Source organism: Arvicola amphibius, chromosome 6, assembly GCF_903992535.2.
Source record: "Arvicola amphibius chromosome 6, mArvAmp1.2, whole genome shotgun sequence".
In the NCBI taxonomy this organism is placed as follows: domain Eukaryota; kingdom Metazoa; phylum Chordata; class Mammalia; order Rodentia; family Cricetidae; genus Arvicola; species Arvicola amphibius.
The window spans coordinates 59929640-59951012 of NC_052052.2; the positions used below are offsets into that span (position 1 = coordinate 59929640).

At 40.3% G+C, this 21373-nt stretch overlaps 1 protein-coding gene across 1 annotated transcript in view; it reads right to left on the bottom strand.

Annotated features, from left to right (window-relative positions):
- Positions 1 to 21373, bottom strand: part of Adamtsl1 (ADAMTS like 1) — a 348621-nt gene that overhangs the window by 208710 nt on the left and 118538 nt on the right. The window contains exons 6-8 of the mRNA XM_038334446.1: positions 16143 to 16217; positions 12972 to 13129; positions 393 to 504 (exon numbers count right to left, since the gene is read on the bottom strand). Of these exons, the coding sequence (XP_038190374.1) occupies positions 393 to 504; positions 12972 to 13129; positions 16143 to 16217 (345 nt within the window). The remainder of the gene's footprint in view (positions 1 to 392; positions 505 to 12971; positions 13130 to 16142; positions 16218 to 21373) is intronic.

Genomic DNA, 21373 nt, shown 5'->3' on the forward strand with positions numbered 1-21373 from the left:
CTAAGTTTAAGTCAACAGTGGTTGTATTTTCTTTCTGGTAATAAACTTTCTCTAAGGGAGCAAGCCTGACAACCATCGTCACTTGCTTCCTGAGAAGTGACATCACGCCCACCAGACAAGCCTATGCATAGGTGACAGCAAGCACCGCAGGGTTAAGCCTCTGACAGATATGCTATTACTAGTCCTGGCTTTCCATGATGCTAAGGAAAGAGATGTCTTCTAGGAGCTTCCACAGAGAAAAAGCTTCCTGGGCCACCCAAGAGGCGGCTTCAGGAATTGGCTCCATTCAGAAGAAGGGATTCTTCTATTCTGAAGTTACTACTCCACTCTTAGAACATCCAGCTTTTTCCTCATAGAGGCCTGGGCTCGCTAGGATGAGCAGGCACTATTACCTCCTCCACAGGTTGCTGAGCACGGAAAGAAGTCTGTTTCCCTCCATCGGTGGATGATAGGCTGGTAGAAGATGAACTGGACCGTGCTGTCTGCAGGCCCCGAGTCATGAATCTGCAGGAATAAGACAGGAAAGTTGGGAGCACGCTGGGAGTGGGGATGGCTTCTGGTCCCTGGTAACCTTGGTGGAGGATGCACACTGTATGGAGGTCTTGGCCGTGTGAGGGTCTGAATGGGCCTCAAGTGGGAAGGGACCGTCACTCACCCTGCTATGTATCAGAGAATGTTTCTCAGGATATTCTTATCATCCTTACCTCTACAGAGCTGATAACTTAGAAGTATGGTGAAATCCCCATTTGCAACTCCACCACAGTTCCCTTCCTGCCTCTATTTCTATCTTCCTTGATACAGACTATAGAATTATGTGGACTTCTAAACATAGGTTCAGAAATAACACAGTCAGGATGGTCATGTATACTTTCAATCCCAGCACTCATGAGGCAGAGGAAAGAGGATCTCTATAACATGAATTCTAATTGTTTTTAATAAAAGCCCAGAGTCAGCTATAGGGTTTAATGCTCATGATCAGAGAAGCAGAGTGGTCAGCCACTAGAGAGTTATTACCTCTACCAATGCTCAGACCAAAGGGGCCATTCTGTCTTCAGACTGCATCCTCAGACTACATCCTCAGACTGACAGCCTAAGCTCTTGCCTCCTCTTGCCTCCTCTTGCCTTATATTCCTCTCTCTGCCCAGCCATATCACTCCTGTCTCTACCTCCCTGGTGCTGGGATTAAAGGTGTCTAATTCCAAGTGCTGGGACCACCTTTGTGTGTGCTCTGTTTCTCTTTTAGACTGGATCAATTTCATGTAGCCCAGGGTGGCCTTAAACTAACAGAGATCTGATCTGTCTGCCTCTATCTGAGATTAAAGGTGTGTACCACCACTGCCTGGCCTCTATGGCTAACTAATGTGGCTAGCTCTGTGCTCTGATCCTCAGGCAAGCTTTATTTGTTAGATCATAAGATCTATTTGTGATCAAAAGATCACAACAGAATCTTTGTGAGTTCACAGTCAACTTGGTCTACATATTAAGTTCCTGGGACAGTCAGGGCTATGTAGAGAGATTCTATCTCAAAAACAAAACTAAACCAGAAATAGACAATTTATTTAAGGAAATCATAAATGCCATACACTGCAGAAAATAACAGATATTATCTGTAGTTGAGAAGGAAAAAAAACAAGAATTAAGATGTTTTTCCCATTTAGGGCCATACATGGGTCTTCCTGTCAGTGTAATGATTCATGTATGTGAATGTGCTAAGTCACCAGTTGGAAGTTAGTTAAGTGCAAATTCTTGGGACCAAGCCCAGAGATTTAGGCAATTCTTATGTAGATATTCCAGAATACCAAATGTCAAGATACCGAGTTATAAAAGCAACTACTTTCAAATAAAACTGGTGCTTTTGGAAATTAAAACTTGTTTTTAAAAGAGGGAATATGAGACAGTTAATTTTTAATGGTTCCTAAAATTACAAGGTTGAGCAAACATACTTAAACTACAGGAGAAGAAAAAGTACTGAACATGAACAATGAATTTCATGAGGACTGACTGATGTGATGATCAATATTTACACTGCCGGGCCAGGCTTGGACTATTTGTTATATTAAGAGAGATTCCAGGAATAAAGGCAGAATTACTTCTTACTCCAGCTATATAGTGTAATGTATATTGTAATAATGAATAGAAAAGCATCAGCGTCCCGTTGAATCACAGCCTAAGCTGTTAAGTGTTCTTAAGTCACCTTGTATTTTTGGGGTAAACTGATGGAGCTGGCTTTCGGACTCTTTTAAAGCTGGCCCTGCCTCGCTACTGCTCATCGTGGTAAGTGGCATAAACGCCTAGAATACATGAAAAAGTAGGAATAGTGGATAAGAAGGGGAAAGAAAATCTGCAAGTGCCAAACTCTGGACTGATCTTAGAGTTTAGATGAGAAGAGAGGACTGTTCCTTCAGAAAGTCTGGGAGAGGCCGAGAGGAGGGGGACAGAGAGGGCAGGAGCATACAGTCCATCTCATTTGATACTGGGACCCTGATCAGTGGACCTTTAAGACCCTTTCCTATTGGAGTAAACACCGATAAACCCATCTTCTAAAAAAAAAAAAAAAAAAAAAAAAAGTAGCTGAAGCGGTAGGGCCTTTTCCTACCTAGAGGAGAGCGCTGCCTGTACATCCGCACTGTCCTCGCAGAATCATTCATCAGACACAGTACCCAATGGCTGGATTAGGGACCCAACATCCGTCTCATTATTTGCTAAGCTTTTGTTTGATTGTTTGAACTCTGACATCCCCTCACTTCCTTCAGAGATGTGATTATCATCCAGAAGCTATTAAATGAGGCCTCTCACTTGAACCTAGTTCAATTTTCTCTGAGAAATTGGGAGAAAAAACTTTGAGAGCTCTTTTCTGTCTTATTCTCCCCTAATATGGTATATAAAGTATATGATGTATTTCTACCAACTCTAACCCCACTGGAATCACACAGGCGCTTGCTGCTCTGAAAGCATCATAACTGAGGTAGTTGACACTGTGGGTACAGGTCAAAGACCCACAGCAACAACCCATAAGGCTCTCTCTCACTCTCTGGCCTTAGCTTCAGCTGTGGCAGGCTAGGGGACCTAGGGCAATCGGCACCCAATCTGCCACCTATTTTGTTAGAGTCTTTTTGAAAATCCTGGCAATAGAAACCTGAGCACACAATAGTAAGATCATAACTAGTTATGGTTAAAAAGAGGAGGCTCTGTCCTGGACTATCTACATGGTGTCTAGTTGCCTTCAGGTCTATTAAAAGGACAAAAAAGATGGAACAGGTCCCTTTATAGGCAACCTAGAAGCTAACGATAAAACCCTCCATAGCCTGTGAGGAGGGAATGGATGACAGGAATGGAGAGTTTTGGTGTCTGGAAGGATGGCTGGCAGAAGGAAGGAGAAGTAGTGGCTGCAGAAGAGTGTTGTCCGGGGTGAGTTCCATGCAGAGGTTAAGGAAGGAGGGTAGGGTCTGAGGCTGAGAATTTATATTTGAACAGCTCAAAAATGAAAAGGAGCCTTTTCAAATGGGTTAAATTAATCAGGAAAATGAAGATCACTTGCTTCATAACCTTGCTTGGTTTTGTCCATATGTGAAACATTTCTGTTTTTCCTTTCTGCATAAGTCATGGTTTCTTTATTGTTTGCGTGTTTATTTAACAATGACAGTGAAGGTCACCACTTACCACATTCCTAACAGGGCTGAAATATTTTTTATTTATATTAAATTTCATCTTGTAACTGTGTGATTTTCCTCATTTAAGTTACAATGAGAAGAAGGAAGCTCAGAGAGATTCATTGATTTGCTCAAGGCTGCACAGCTAAGACAGAGCAAAGTAGCATTTGAAATTAGGTCTATGCATCTCTAAAGCTGCTATTCTTTCTAAGGTTCCACCCATCTCCACAGGGTTGCCGTGATGAAATGTGCATTCACCTTTTTCCATACTCGCATTCCTTTTATAATGTTTCTTTCAATTTTCATTTTAAAGCAGAGACAAGTGTCTAAAATAAAGATAAGGCCGACTTGATGTGTGTCTTAGGTGGTCTAGCGGTTGCTCGTGGAGATGGGCCAGCCGTAGCTCTTTGTTCTGGTTTTCTTCATTCTGGATCTCTCAGGCCTTGTTATCATTAGCTCTGCAGTTTCCCAAACCCTGACTCCTCAGACATCACGTGCAGGTCCTCAAGAGTATTTGCAAAGCTTCAGTTTGACACCTTAGAATGTTGGTGCAGGGAGCCGAACACATCTGGCATATGTAATTTTGACCTCCTTATGCTAATAAGAATAAAGAATGTTCTGGACCAAGCTCTTCTTCCTCTAATTGTAACATTTCAGGCATTCTATAATTCAGCTTAAGGACTTCCCACACTGAAAACGAATGCGAAGGCTCATAGTTGACAGCATCTTAAAATGGAGTTGGACGGAGGCACAGTGTGTGTGGGGAGAGGAACTGGTACACCTCTGAGTCTGTGTCCAGCTCAAGGAAAGAAGGAGACACCATAAGCACACGAAGACAGGATCTGTTCACTGTGGTCCCCAGACACCCTGAAAGCACCCATTCCTTCTCTCTTGAGAAAAGGGTGACCTGTTAGCGTCCCTATGTTATCCTGTTAAGTGCCATCCCTGCTCCGCCCAACTGACGCCAGAGCCTCTGCCCCAGACAGGTAGGTGGCACTGTTGGCAGGCAGCAACCCCCTCACCCACTATGATGCAGTGAAGCTGCTACTCTGGATGCACAAAAGGAGCCTTGGGTGAGTGGCCACCCAGCGTGTGAGCTGACAGGGTGGCAGTGCTGGGGGCAGTCTGTCTCCCTTGTGATTTGGGACGGCATAGGGATTGTGGGAATAAGTCAGCCTACTTCCTAGAACAAAGAGAAAGGGGCATAAAACCCAGGTACCTGCTTCTTAACTGTCTTGGTCTTGTATCTGAAAGGGCTGTTTTGGGCAATTGGCAGAATACTACTTCCTCAAGTGTGGGAGAAAAAAAATGTTTTAAATGCTCTTGTTTGAGATTTCAATGACAGGCATCCCAGTCTTTACAGCACCAGGTGCCTGGGAATTAAGTGAGCATAATTGTTCCTTCATTGCCCCTCTCCATAATCTGTCACCTCATGCTCCTCTTGACAATCACTCTTTCTTTGTTATCATCTCCAGTGTTTGACATAAAGTAGGTGACTAAACAGTAGCTAAATAAATTGATGTATAGGTGAACAAATGATACACACAATATACATATATGCATATATGTATATATACACATAGAGATACTATATATGCATACATATATGTATCTAGATAGATAGATAGTAGATAATAGATAGATAGATAGATAGATAGATAGATAGATAGATGAATCATGGTCCTGTTGAGTAAGCTATTGTTTGTAATAAAGTCTTAGGATCACTCATATTTTCAATATATTTGACAATTATTTTAAAGATATCGCTTAGCTCTTCACCAAATGATATGTCTCATGAAACAGCCAGGGCTGTTACACAGAAACCCTACCTCAAAAAAAATGAAGAAAGAAAGAAAGACAGAAAGAGAAAGAAAGAAAGAAAGAAAGATAGAAAAAGAGAGAAAGAAAGAAGAAAGAAAGTTGCCTTTGACCTCTACACATGTACTATGGCACATGTGAGCATGTACAAACACACATATTATAATAAATAAAAAACTATCTCCATAGGCAGGGTAGTATGCAGAAAAGGCTTGTAAGAAGTGCTAGTCATATAAGAATCGTGTTGGGATTTTGATGGGAATTGTGCTGAATTTTTAGGTTGCTTTTGGTAAGATGATCTAATTGTATACCCTTGTTCTCCTTTTGTTGTCTTATTGCTCTCGCTAGAACCTCAAGCACTATATTGAAGATACGGAGAGAATGAACAGTCTCATTTTGTACCCGATTTTAGCGGAATTGCTTTGAGTTTCTCTTCATTTAATCTGAATTACACTATTGGCTTGCTTTATATTGCTTTTTATTATATTTAAGTATGTCCCTTATATCCATGATATCTCCAAGACTTTTATCAAGAAGGCCTTTTCAGCATCTAATGAGATGGTCATGTGGTCTTTTTCTTTTAGTTTGTTTATGTGGTGGATTACACTGACTGATTTTAGTATGTTGAACCATCCCTGCATCTCTGGGATGAAGCCTATTTAAACATGATGGGTGATCTTTATGATGTGTTCTTGGATTCAGTTTGTGAGTATTTAATTGAGCATTTTTGCGTAATGTTAATGAAGGAAATTCATCTGTAATTCTATTTCTTTGTTGAGTCTTTGTGTGGTTTGGGTATCAAGGTCACTGTGGCCTCATAAAAAGAACCTGGCAATTTTTTTTCTGTTTCTATTTTGTGGAATAATGTGAGGAGTATTGGCATTAGCTCTTCCTCTGGTTGAATTATGTGCTGAAACCATCTGACCTTGGGCTTTTTTGGCTCAGAGAATTTTAATTAGAGGTTATGAGTCTATTTAAATTGTCTATCTTGATTTAATTTTGGTATGTGCTGTCCATCAAGAAATTTGTTCATTTCTTTTAGATTTTACAGTTTTGTGGAGTACAGGTTTTTGAAGTATGACCTAAAATCCCAGGAATCTACAAGGATGAACCCATAAGACTCCTAACTACAGTGAATACCCAGTTTGAACTGGCCATCTTCTGTAACCAGGCAAGTGGAGGGATTGCTACACCAGCCAGCCACAAAACCTTTGACCTATAGTCTCTATTGCCTACAGGATGCACTGGGGTAAGGGTGGTGTAGCGATTGTGGGAGTGGCCAACCAAGGTCTGGTCTAGCCTGAGGCCCAGAGAGCCTTCATCCAGTAAATGGTAGAAACAGAGACTCACAAGGCCAAACACTAGGCCAAAGTTAGGAAATCCTGCTGAAGAGAGGGAAGAAGGAACAGAAACAGAGGAGGAGTGGATGGGGGGGGCAGAGTGAGTGAGAGGAGAGGAGAGGAGGGAAACTGCCATTGGGATGTAAAAGAAATAAATTTTATTAAGAAAAAAAGGAGTGCTATAGTTATCAGTGAAATGAAGCATGGACTCAGTCTTCCCACTGTCCGAAATACCTGATGATTTTAACATTCGGAAATTCTAAGATGAAATCTTAAAAACTAGTAGCTTTCAACTTTGCCTTTCTATCTATTCCTTAAAGAATTTTCAAGCACTTTGAAATTGTGAACCTCAGTATGAAAGCACACCGTTAGGCCCATTGGCCCTAGCTCAGGGTGGCATGGGCTATGGCTCTAGCTAATGCTGCCATGACTTCGGGCAGAGATGCCTTTCTAGGAACAATGGAGGTCATGCACCAAGGAATAAAATGGTTCAAATCTGAACCTGGAAGGAAATGCTGAACATAAGAGCAGAGCTGAGGCTAGGAGACCATCACGTGTTCAGGAGGAGGAGGACAAGGACTCGAAGGAGCAGAGTAGAAACAGACACAGCAAGGGCGGGAGAGCACGGGGCCATGCTCTGCAGTAAGAGTGAAGGGTTGCTTCCTGGTCCTCCACCTTTTCCCCTCCCGCCCTCCCTTCCTCTCTCCCTCTCTCCTTCCTTCCTTTCTTTCTTCCTTTTTTGTTTTTTTTTGTTGTTGTTATTTTGTTTTTGTTTTTTTTTTGAGACAAGATTTCTCTGTGTAACCACCCTGGCTGTCCAGGAACTTGCTTTGTAGATCAGGCTGGCCTCAAACTCACAGAGATCCTCCTGCCTCTGCCTCCTAGGTGCTGGGATTAAAGGTGTGCCCACCATGGCATTGCCCCACTTATACCTCTTCCCAAGCATTTTCTAAATGAAGGATGCTGAGACAGGGGTGTTCCACAAACTTACTGGATAAGAGAACTCATATTTTGCCCTTATTTATTTCTAGTCTTTGCTTTAAAATATCTCACAGAATAAAAACACCTTTGGGGTACTTGATTATGTACATAATTATACTCAGTGTTTTCTGGGGAAAAATAGGAAGGGATTGTGTCTGCCGAACACTAACTGATTCCAAATGGGAATCACACACTTTGTATTTTTCTCGTAGAGTATTACAACTGGCCATTTTTTTGTGATGCTGTCATTGCTCCTTAACTTTGTGACATGATGCATTTGTTAACTAACTCATATACAGCTAAATACAACCCTTCCCAGTGTACATACACTTCAAATCACTGTATACATGAAAAGGCATATAATCAATGTTTGTTAATTTTCTGAAATTCATATCAAACTGTCACATTGGCAGCATCTGGGGCAATACTAGTCTTCTTGCCGGGTTCCCTACCTCCAACAATCCACATTTTTGTAAACCTGTCCTCCGCAGGAAATGACTGTCCTCCACTGGCCAGTGCATGTGTTCAGCTCTGCATATGCTTAGCCTTTCTTCTCTGGCTGAGCGCTCCCTTGACATTCAGAGCTCAGTGCTCATCGGGTTTCTTTTCATCTAATCTGGATCATTGCATAAACTCCTCAAACAGGCAAACCCCAAACCCATCCCAACACAAGGTAAGTACTTTCAAAACTAGAGAAAAATCAGAGCTCCAGAGGAAGGGTGAACTCTTTCATGGAGGGTGAGTACCGTTTGCCAAACCTGCAGCTTCGGGGAAGAAACATATGGTACAGGAGGAAGGGTTTACAGCCCAACTGGTGGCCCCCAGTGATTCACGTATTGGCAGATGACATGGACAGTCCACTCTCACATCTATTTATTTTATAGGCCACACCTGCCAAGTCGTTGCTGGGACACCAGTTGTAAACTGATCAGCCTGTGACCATCTTCAGAGAAGAAACTTTCTGCTATTGTGTAGAGCGTGCACTGTGATTTGTTGACTGGCAGTTAAAGCATTTCAAAAAGACAGAAAGGAAGTAATTTAATTCTACCTACTTTTCTACACATTATCTCATTTAATACCTCATGGGGGCACCATTGGGAGTGGTCCTATTCTGTTACCATTTTATGAAGGAGTAAATAGGCTCAAGCAGATAAAGCATTATACAAGAGGTCACACAGTCAGTAAGCAGGGGGACATAGTAACTTCTAGAATTCTTACCCATCATAGCACACTAGCATGGCCAAAATTTTTTTGTATACCAATGTTTGTAGTTTAAAGTTTTTGGAAGACATGCTTCTTTAGAGAGGAAGATGAGTAAATGTAACTAAAGAAGTAAAAGATCTATACCTTAAAAAATGTAAAATATTGTGATAAGAAATTGACCGAGACAAAAATGACTGGAAAAATATATCATGCCTATATGTTGGAGGAATAATGTTAAAATGTCTACCAGTCTACATCATTCCAAAGAACCTATAAATTTAATGCATCTTTATCAAAATTCCAAAGATATCTTTTATAGAAATAAAAGATGATTAAAAAAATTCATATAGAACAGAAAACTTGAGTAGACAAAGCAATCTTGAATCCCAAACAACAAAGCTAGAAGCATCGAGCGACCTGATTTCAAAGCCTGCTACAGTGGTACAGTGATCAAAACAGCATTGCGCTGGTATGAACACAGAAAGAGAAACCAGTAGAACAGAATAGAAAGCCCACAAATTAGCCCAGACATATATGGTCAATATCCCTAATCATACAGATATCATACAAAAATCAGCTCACACTCTTTCATACACAAAAATCAATATAGATCCTAAAACTATAAACATTCTAGAAGAAACTGGTAATAGCTTGATGACATTTGTTGGTCTTAACAATGACTTTGGGGGCTGTATAACCTCAAAAGAAAAGGCAACAAAAGCAAAATAAAAAGATGATATTATATTAGACTAAAAATATTGTACACAGCAAAGGAAACAATCAACATGAGAAAGAGAACAACCCAGAGAATGGGATAAAATCTGCATAAGTAAATAGTTAATATAAAACTATAAGTAAGTTGTTAATATTCAAAATACATCAGAAATACAATCAAACAGCAAAAAAGTATAAATGACTTGGTTAAATGGGCCAAGGATCTAAAAGGCACTTTTTCACAGAGGACAAGGAAAGGGCCAGCAGGCTTTAGACACCCAGCAGCAGCAAGCATGACGGTCACCTGTCATCTCATACTGACTGGGATGACTGCTAAAGACCTGAGAAAGCTGAAGCTGGAAGAAAGGCAGAGAGAAGGGAGGCTGCCTGCTGAGTGTGGAAGTGTGAACTGGTTCACCGACCAGAAAAGAATTCCCTGGAAAGTTGTAAAAATAGAAGTACCACGTTGTACTGTACGATGTGACAATCTCCATCTGGGTATGGAAGCAAAGGACATGAGGTGGAGACCTGGAAGAGATGTCTGCTGTCTCGTGTCCGTCATTCACAACAGACAAAAGTGGAGTCATCCTGTGTAAGCTGAGGTGAACTTTAACAGCTAAATTTGACAAATTATAAAAGAATAATCTTTACCTTTAGGTCCTTTATTAAAGAAACACAGACATTTATTTCATTATGAATCACTTGTGAAAGATTTTCCTTACATTTTTTTATATTTCTTAAATTACCTGGCTTATTTTCAAATTTGTATGAATACATTAAATATTTTACATAATCTAATTTAGAATAACTTTACATTCATTGAATTCCAGATGTTTTCCAATAAAAGCTTAGGGGGAAAATTAAACTCTTAGAAGGAACGCAGAAAATGGAAAAAACTTTTGGCCTGGAGGAAAAGAAATGCGATTTCTCTTCCAAGGTTACCATGGGCATAACCTCTGGTGAGTCCATCCTGAAGCTGAGATCCATGCTGGATAAAATGGGTGTGTCCCCACCTGCTATTGTTAAAGCGCTGCTTTATGAGAGGTGGAAATTCCGTATTCTCTTAGCTTTTACTCATGGTTTGTGGTTTACCCTTACTGACATAGGAAGATGAATACAAAGCAGCCCCTCCAAAATACATCAGAAGAGTATGAGTCAGGGGACATAAACAAATTTGATGAAGGAAGAAAAGTGTAGGACAAACAGGTATTTTTGAAGATTATGCCAGAGGAAAAATGAAGAATTTTCCAGACCATAGTATTTCTCCAAGCCCCTGAGATCTGATGGTGTCGGGGACTTGCCAATCTCTGAGCCTGAGCAAGGGGCCAAGTTGAAAGTGAGGGCGGGAACACACCAAGAATCCTGGTTGCCAAAATAATAGGTGCTGTGTTGTGAATTTGCATTTTAACCTCTAAGGAGAAGGGTTATGAAGGATTCTGAAAAGGGGACAAATGGTTCTAGAAAACAGATTCCGAAGCCAAATAGATAACGATCTGAGCTGGAAAGAGTTCTGCACCCACAGCATTGGCTTAGTCAAGGGAATGCCAAGGTCTAAACTAAAACAAAGGCCACCAGGATGGAGAAAGACCAGTGTGGAGAAACAGTATAGAAACAAGATCAAGTTTATCCTGTAAAGGAAAGAAACCAAGTGACCCAAAGGCTGCTGATTTGCTTGGCTAGGCAATACAATTCCTATCTATGGAAGAGGCTTGAGGAAAACAAAACGTCATATGTATATAGACTCTAGATTTAAATAGATACATATATACACAGTCACACATGTGTTATGTCATGTAAGCACGAGCAGGATGATATGGGTGGAGGAAGTGAACTATCAAAGGTGAAGGGAGAACTTGGGGAAGAACAGTGGTAAGAAAGTATGAGCAAACCACACGTCACATGTAGAAAGGAAACTCATTGTTTTGAATGGTAACTAAATGTAATTAATAAAAACATTTAAAAAGATAGAGATGATTAACAAAAAGACTCTGACACTGTGGGGTTCTGAGCCTACTTGAGTTCACTCTTGAATATACTGGCCTTAATGAGCTTGTAGAGTATCCAAGGGTGATGGACATACAATAACCAGTTGAATGGGAAGTGTTAGATGATGCTACAAACTGTTCAAAGGTAGTATTACTGGTACTCATTCTATCCTTTCAGCACGCATAATAACTGTTGCAAGGCCATCAGGAAAGTGACTCTTCTACAAATGGTCTATTCAGCTGTACTTTATGGGTTTCAGGGAATTAATAATATATAACTTAGTTTTTACTAGATGAACTACTGTAGGTTATCTCTAATAGTTTGTAGCTTCTCGTTCATATTCATGTGGCCAGCATCTGGCCCAGATTAAAGAGAGCTACCACACAGATTCAGAGAGAGGACAGTGTTCTGGAACCCTTCTTCCACACACACAACCTTACTGCCTATCACATTTTCTTCCACAGATTCTTACTTCCAGCTGCCATGGGGTCACCAAATCCTTGTTTAAATCAAATGTCCTCTGGCTCCAGGTCTCATGATGAAAAAATTTATGGAGTCTTGGACACATTACAAGTTTTGCAGCTTTACAGCTGAAACCCTTCAGGTCCTCCTGACCTACTAAAGAAAAAAAAATGTTTTATTTTATTGTGATTCCCAAGTGTTCTCCCAGTGTGTGCATTTTTCCAATAGAATGTCCTGTTGCTTCCAGCAATGTGTTTCCTATTACCTTGAAGAGCAGGACAGCTCTGATAGAAAGAGGCCAGTCAATCTTCTTGCCAGCACAAGCGAAAGCAAAATTTGCCATTGGAAGCATGAGTAGTTGGTTAGATCTACAGGTTATCAGTTTGCATTTCTCTCTTACTGGGGACATATTATATTAGTCACCAAGTGTACCCTAATTATTTAATAATGATTTAAATTCTCCAACTAATGATAGATATATTGGCTATGTATACGAAGCCATTTAATTAATAAAATATTTAAAGATATTCCTTGAAAATATCCTATGTTTTTATGAAGCCCAAGATGTAGCTAACAAAACTCTTGAATTAGACATTTCCTAGGTAACAAATGGCAATACATATATATATATATATATATATATATATATATATATACACACACACACACATACTACATACACACAACTATAATCACCTATTTATATCTATCTATCTGTCTGTCTGTCTGTTTATCTATCTATCATCTATCTCTTTCAGAGATTATAAATGCCATATGTTTGGGTGTGGCTTGTTATTAAAATAACAAACAGGCTTACCTTGATGATGAAATCTGCTGTCAGGGGCCCAGCCATCCTTAGTATCTCTTTGTCTGGAAGTTTCTGGAAGTCCACTGTAGAATTGTCCACAAGGAAAGTTCCTGTAGAGCTCAGCCTGTTCTCACCTTTAGTCCCCTGGAGCGTCTTGGTTTCCAGGTCTATATAATCAAATGCAAGAAGAGGACAGGCAGGCATGCCTGGGCTACCATAGAACACATGCAAGCACATTTTGTGGAGTTAAAACTTATACTACTTAAGAGAGGAGCACTATTCTTTCGATAGCCAACACTATTGAAATTGTAATATAAATAAGATATTTAAGCATGTCTATGTCATATAGAAGATTATGTTGCAAATGAGATTATTTTAAAACTCACTATCCAAGAATCCATGGCTCCCTGTCAAAATATCCTTTGACTTTCCAATACCTCATCTGAGCATCCCACTTTATTGTAACCCAATTCCTTTGGCTAACCCACGTCTCGTACATATCTAACTGATGTCTGTCCTGACTGCCTTCATCCCAGCAATACACCCCCCAGTGTTCTTTTTGCTCATCGATGTAGGTTCAGGTGCATGCATGCTTTGCCTAGGCATCTATGTGACTTCCTGCTCACGCACTACCCTGCATCCCTTTCTACTTTCTGTTGCTTACTGCACATGTGTTGTTGTTCAACTGAACAAGACAATAGTGGCTTAAGGACAGGTGCTATCCATTGAGTCCCCTCTCTTTTGACAGCCACTTTTGATAATTGTTTTATTCATGTCTGCGATATTTTATAAATGCTTAAGCAGAAAGAAATGGATCCTAGAGCATTCAAGTCTTATATTGTTCAATGACACAGTCTATGAGGCATCTTTTATTGTAGGAAATTAGAGCATGCTGAAGATGATAGCAGTTGTGATTTTATACATATATCTAATTGCAAATGGAATTGTGATTATTGATTATAATATCTTTTGAAATTAAAATACAATTACATAATTTCTCCCCTTTCCTTTCTCCCCTCCAGACTTTCCTACGTTCCACCCCTTGCCCTTGAGTTCACAGCCTCTATTTCTTTAATTGTTATTACATGTATCTGTCTACATCTTTACAACCTGCCCAGTCTATATAATGTTCTGTGTGTGTGTGCATACATGTGTGTGTGCATGTGCATGTGTGTGTGCGTGCATATGTGTGTGTGAGAGAGAGAGAGAAAGAGAGAGAGACAGAGAGAAAGAGAGAGAGACAGAGAGACAGAGAGAGAGACAGAGAGACAGAGAGAGAGAGAGAGAGAGAATTCAGAACTGACCACATGGTACTGCCTGCCTATCTAGTGATAGCAGCATGTTCACTGGGGAAAAGCAGATCTTATATTGCATTTCATCATTCATGAGTATCATTTGCAGCTTACGTAGTCACTGTTTAGGACAGTTCAAGAAAATAGAGCCAGTTCTTTGGCTTTTGTGCATCTCTGTGTATGCATTGTGTGTGCATGTGTGTGTCTGTGTGTGTAGAGGACAGTGTTGATGTTGGGTGTCTTCCTCAATCACTCTGCATCTTAATTTCTTAAGAGAGGGTCTCTCATTGGACCTGGGGCTCATTTATTGGGTGATATTGGCAGGATAATAAGCTCAGGGGAGCTGTCACATCTATGCCTCCAGTGCTACGCTTGCAGACACATACTGCTTTCTTATCTGGCTTCTTACATGGGTGTTGGGGGATCTGAACTCAGACCCTCATGCATGTACAGCAAGCACCTTACAAACTGAGCCATCTTCCTAGACCCCCAATTCTTCAGCTCCTCAGCAATCATAAAACTGGGAAATACGGGAGACTATCATATTTATAAATGTATTTCTTCGGCAACATCAAGTCATTTTCCCGTGTGGCGATGATCTCAGCCTGGCTATTTTATTTCAGTCTCCGTCACTGCTCACAAAAATCCCATTTTGGAGTGTGGTTGTTATAAGAGCAGCTATCTATGTCCTCTCCTCAAGGGGATAAACAAATCATTTGGATGGTAAAAAGTGCACACATATATTATCTTTTGACAAGTGAACCCTGAACTTTACGGGGATGCTCAGGATTAGAAAAGAACTTGGGTCCATATAAGGATGACTTCTCTCTGTTTTCTTGTTTTGCCTAAATGGTATCTCGCTTACTCCTGACTTCACACGATCTTTCAAACTTCACCTCTTTGATTAAATGTGTTTGTTTTTCAGAATAATTAGTAGGATATGTTAACTTTTATAGGCACTGGTCTATCTTCCTTTTGTTTATCTGATTATAATGATCTTTGTTTTCTAATTGCCAGAAAATAATCCCTGCTACTTAAACTGGCTTCGTGGGCATTGTGTGGAAGAGGAGGAGGAAATTCAGAGATGAACAGAGTGGAGGGGACCAGCGGTGCTCAAAGGAACAACTGAAAGCAGTGAGAGCAAACTTCAGAGGAAATATTATCAACCCCCTTTGTCTTTATAACAGACCAGAATTTTCTTGTTGGAATCTATAGATCTCTACCTAAATGTCACTAAACCGTAAGGAATAAGATGTGACTGGGTATCAGCACCTTAGCAAGACTGACAATCAGTTCTTATAGACAAATCCTACGTGGACCCAGCAACCATTTTATCTTTAAGGCTTTATTACCTGTTAACCCCAACTCCTACCATTTATCTTCACGATAGGAGGGTTTTTAATTAATACACAGAATTAATTTTTCTTCAATGGTTTGTTTGAAATGTAGGTTGTTTGTTGCTTCCACATATTTGTGGATTGATGAAGTAAAGATTTAAAATATGGAAGAAAAAGAATGGGGAAGAAATGAATCTTAGAAGGAGGGAAAGGAAAAAAGAGGTGAGTAAAGAGAAACGGGAAGAGTGACTATAGAGGAAGACAGAGACGTAGCCACCACAAGGCTTGGTGACCCATTCATGCACACAGCCCATGGACAACCCACTGGCACCATCTATTTCATAGTTTTCAGGATGACTGTGCTTAGAGACAATTGGTGGCTCTCAGGCCACCAATTATAGACAGAAGCCATTCACGCTGTACTAGCACACTGCAGGGTGACAGAGATTGGTTCTCTTGAACTTTTGTCCCTTCTGGTAACAAAAATTAATAATAAAAACTAAAACGTCCAGCCCTCCCCCTCCCCCAAGGAAAACAGAGGCTCTACTTACACAAATGATCTGGTCCCTTTAAGACGAGGCGGATGTGTCTGCTTCCGTAAGGAATGGCAACCACGGTGTCATCCGCTAGAGAGAAACAGCGAAACTTTAAAAGCACAGAATCTGACACAAAATCACTGAGTGTCTCCCTTCCAAAGGCAGGGACAATAGATTTAAAACTGTTGTAATGTGGAACAGTGGGCTCCCTGCCACCCGGCTAGCTTATGCCCAAAATAATCATATGGAAATCTGTATTAATTAAATTGCTGCCTGGCCCATTAGCTCTAGCCTCTTATTGGCTAACTCTCACATCTTGATTCAACCCATTTCTAATAATCTGTATGTCACCACGAGGCCGTGGCTTACCGGGAAAGATTCAGCATGTCTGACCTGGCAGCTTCATGTCTGGTGGCTCTCTGTCTCTGCCTTCTTTCTCCCAGCATTCTGTTCTGTCTACTCTGTCTATCTAAGCTGCTATCCTATCAAAAGGCCAAGGCAGTTTCTTTATTTGACCAATGAAAGTAACACATAGACAGAAGACCCTCCTATACCATAAAACCTTTTCCTTTTAGTCTTTGAAATGTGAAGCCAGTGCTTTAGAATTGAAATGTCTACTTTCTCCAAAAGAAAACATGCAGAGAAAAATGTATAGCTCAATAAAATCAAATAAAATAATAAAAAATAAAACATGCCAAAGACACCAGTTGCTGCTTAGCTTAGGGGAATTGGGCCTCTTAAAGTAAATATGCTTTATTTAAAAAAAAAGATTTGTTTTATTTATTTATTTTTATTTGTTTATTTATTTTATTAAAAATTTCCACCTCTTCCCCTCCTTCCATTTCCCTCCCCCCTTTTTTGTTTTATTTTTAAGTGTGTGTGTGTGTGTGTGTTTGAGTCTGTCTCCAGGTGGGGATATGTGCACAATGAGGGCGCTGCCCATGATGACCGGAAGAGGATGGCAGATCCTCAGAGCTACTGTGAGCCACGTGACTTGGCTACTGAAAATGAAACCTGAGTATTCTGCAAAAACAGTATGCTCTTGATCTACTAAGTAATCTCAGCAACCCCCCATTTTGATTTCAAAATGAACTTGTAAGGGAATCCTTTTGATTTTATAATGCTATCAAATTTTCCTGAATTACAACATTTGCACTGGATTAAAAATAAAAATAAGTCCTAGTTCAAAGGATGATGTACGTTATCAGAATGTGCATCTCTCTCAGTTAAAGCATCTTGGCTAAGTGGGCAGACTAGGAAGGGAAAATACATTTGTGTGCTATGAATCCTCAAAACCCTTCCTTCCCCTTCTTGACTAAAAACTACTTTCATTCTTAATGAAATACTGTGAAAGTCTGGTCAATGATTATCTAATATATCTCCACATTTACCATCTATGTTTCAAAATACCTTTAAAAATCTGGCTGAATTAAAGGTTATTCTACCACGGGGTATTCTACCGATACATACATATGCGATGCACAGATTCAAAAAAACGGGGAGACTGGAGAGATAGCTCAGTGGTTTAGTGCTCTTGCTGCTCTTGCAAAGAACCTGAGTTCAGTTCCCAGCACCCACATCAGGTGGCCCACAACCATCTGTAACTCCGGCTCCAGGGAATTGGACACCTTTGGCCTCCTCAGGTGCCTTCATTCACATGTACATACTCATGTCCATACACATACACCTACACATAATTCAAAATAAAAATAAACCCTCAAAAAGTAATTAAAGGTAGATGACACCCACCCTGTTGACACTACAGACACAGCTACTTGAAACTCCATCTCTGACAATGCCTTATAATTACAATTGCCACAGACTCATTTTCATGACAATAACTGTTTCACTCATGACAGGCGACATGAACAAAGGGGATTTCATGATGAAGGAATAGAATCTCCAGAAGCATGGTGACAAAAGCAAGGTCAAGTGGAAAGAAAAGCACTTGAGAGACAAAAAGGGAAAGTTCTTTAAAATGAGCCATTATATCCAGAAATTGGGTGTGACTGTCTATTGCTGCTTATGTTTCTGACGTTAGATATCATCATAATACTGGGATAATTAGGTTTAAATAACAGAGTCTCAGTGGAGGTTACATTCAGATAGTGAGCCTCGGAAGCTATCTAGTGAGTATCACTCAGTTCCTATGCTTCTAAAAGAAGGTAACATTTACTACTGCTGTACACAGACAGGCATGAATAGGTAGCATGTACTATTGCTATACACAGACATGAATAGGTAATGTCTACTACTGCCATACACAGGCATGAAGAGCAAATACACATATAAATATGTTGCCTGGAACAAAGTAGGTTTTTAATACCTTTATTTGCCTCACTTCTGTCCAAGATTCTTTAAGAAATGGGGCAGAGAGACTGAGAGATGGCTCAGTGGTTAAGAGAACTGGTTGCTCTTCCACAGGCCCCGTGTTCAATTCCCAACAACTACATGGCAGCTCACAACTGTCTCTAATTTCATTTTCAATAGCTTCTTCTGTTTTCCACAGGCACCAGGTCTGCATGGCACTGAAAGACTTATTTTATGTGCCATCAAACACTGCAGGTTCCCTAGGACACAACCTGCTGACCGAGGAGAGCAAATTATGAGCCTTCATTCCTGCCCTGAAGAGGTTACATTTATCAAGGCTGTTGAATGCTTTACCTACATTTATTGTTATTTTGAAGGCCATATATTGTTGAATAAAAGGCTGTATTTCTGAGAGTGAGTACTTTGGGGCACAGAAAGCAAACTGAGTAATGGAAAAACAGAAGAGGAACACAGGGACATTAAGGCTGGGCCCGCAGAACCTTAAGTTTCAAAAAGATGTGCATCTTGAAGTTTGCAAAAGAAATTCAAAAGAAGTTGAAACAATGGGATTTCTGGAAATAGCAAGTCTTTGTTTATCCACAGGTCAAGTAAAGTCCATTTGAAAGGGAAGCTTTTTGTTTGGCTCTGCTCTGCTCAGCTGCAGTCTTCTGACCCCCACACGGCCCATGGGCCCATCCTCTTTGTTAGAAGTAACTGGCATTCCTCATGCTGGGGCAGTAACATTGCCTTTTGGCTGATGCATTAAAGTTTGTATGCTTCAGAGGGAAGAGTAGGGAGGAACCCGAAGGCTGTAGAGGGTATAAGGCAGGCTGAGGAAAGCCCACCAAACAAGAGGGAAGAAGTATCTTTTGACGCCCTTCTGCAAGTGCCTAGTCAAGGAGGAAAATGGGTTAACACGGGTGCTAGGGTGATGGGCAGAACACAACACAGGGGTCGGAGGAGCCGTAGTCTGCTCTTGTGTTGTGAGATGACGCTGGCAGCCACTAGGAATCAGTCAGTTCATCATTGTGTTCTATGAAGTTTGTAAGAGTCTCTCATATGTCATGTTGTTTGTGAGAGAGTATGGACTCAAATAAATGGGTTCACCGTTAGCCCCAATCTTTGGATCCTGAGAGAATGGCTCTAGGGAAATATAGGGAAACTTGTTGATTACATCCTATTTAGGAGAATTCTCAGCACTCTTTCATTAGTTTCTATGAATTCCTTAGCAACCCAGAATCACATTCCATCCATTCTGTTTAACTCAGGGTATTCCCAATGTGTGTATCATAAGAATTGCTAACAGCACCTGATGTGTCAGGACAGAACTTGGGAAACAGGCTCCTGATTTGAGGATCCTAAGTGGTCACTCCTAAACATATGCATATAGGCAATGCTATTCAGACTCAGTTAGTCTATAATGGTTGTATAATAATTATAGATGGCCATTGAATTTGAGTGGGGATAGTAGGAAGATCATGGGAAGAGTTGTGGGTGGGGAAGGGAGGGGTAAATGATATAAGCACAGTCTTACTCATGCATGAAATTATCAATTATTAAAAATATAAGAAGGAAAATGTGAAAAACAATTTCTGCATGCTAACAGAAATAGCTGTTCTTCCAACTGTAATACACTGTTGCATTTAACAAGAAATTCTTATTGCTTTAGTGTGGATTAGAGGATTCTTGTAGTTCGTGTCCCTGTTATACATAGGGGTGTTTTAAAAAGTTCCAAGGTAGGATGTGTTGTTCAGCCTGCTTCCTGAGTGACTAGTGTAACCGGTGTGGTTGATGGGGAAGGCAGTCACATCTCTTACCATGCCACCCATTCCTCTGAATGCCCTGTCCTACAAAGGCACACTGTTTCTGGCTCTACGGTATCTGTCCTAATCTAGTCTAGCTTTGCTGAGAGAACTGGGATGCCCATCTTTGGGACATATTCCTGGGTTACTAATCAACATTTTAAGAGAGATTAGATAACACATTGCTGTGTTCCGTGGCCAAGCTCTTCATAGGAATCATGAATTCCTGTCATTTCACACACCTGGGTGGCACCTGACATTTCACACGGCAATTGTTACCAAGAAATGTACTTAAAAGATTTATCTGAAAAATTTATAGGGGTGGCAGATACTTTCTTCACTTCCCTATATAGAGCATTTGAATGAAGTTTTAAATTCTGTCCGCGTCCTGAACTGATGAATCAGAGAAAGGTGAAAAGCTAATACTTTGCAAACACAGGTTTCTTCTTTTGGTGTGCAAGTTTATCTTAGTTTTAGATCTGCTGTTAGGTTCACAATATTATAGGACTCTTCCCTGGAGATAATACTTGATCTTATTTTTTAAAATGAAAGGATGATTATTATTAACACAAAACGCCTGCCAATACTAAGAAAGTTTTGATGGTGTCTTTTAAAGCCTTATCTCAGTTTTAGTACTCTAAAAGCATATCCAACAAAACAGAAGAGGCTGAACATTGAAGCCTTTCAGCCTTCCATCCCACCCAAGTTTATCAGTAATTGCATAATGAAAGATATATGCGGGGCAGGCCAAGCAATACTCTATTATCAACTGGAAAATTTTTATCTTTTTAGGGGTCTAGGCCAAAAGCTGTAGTGTTATCCAAAATTACATTTAATCAGAATAAACTCTATTGTTAAAATATTTGACTTCATTGATTCTAAGAGGAACACACACTCATATTTTATGTTAGGATAATTGCACAATAGCATCTTAAATTCTCTGCTATGCAGGCTGTAACCCTGCCTCATCCCTCTTCAGCTGCATAGACACTAACATCAAAATTGCACTGTATGACTGTACAAGATTTTAAAAATTTACAAAATATCACATTAAAAACTAGCTGGCATACATGTAAAATGAGAGCCAGAAGTATGGAAGAAATTTCCATGGCAATAGCAGAACAGATTCCTTAA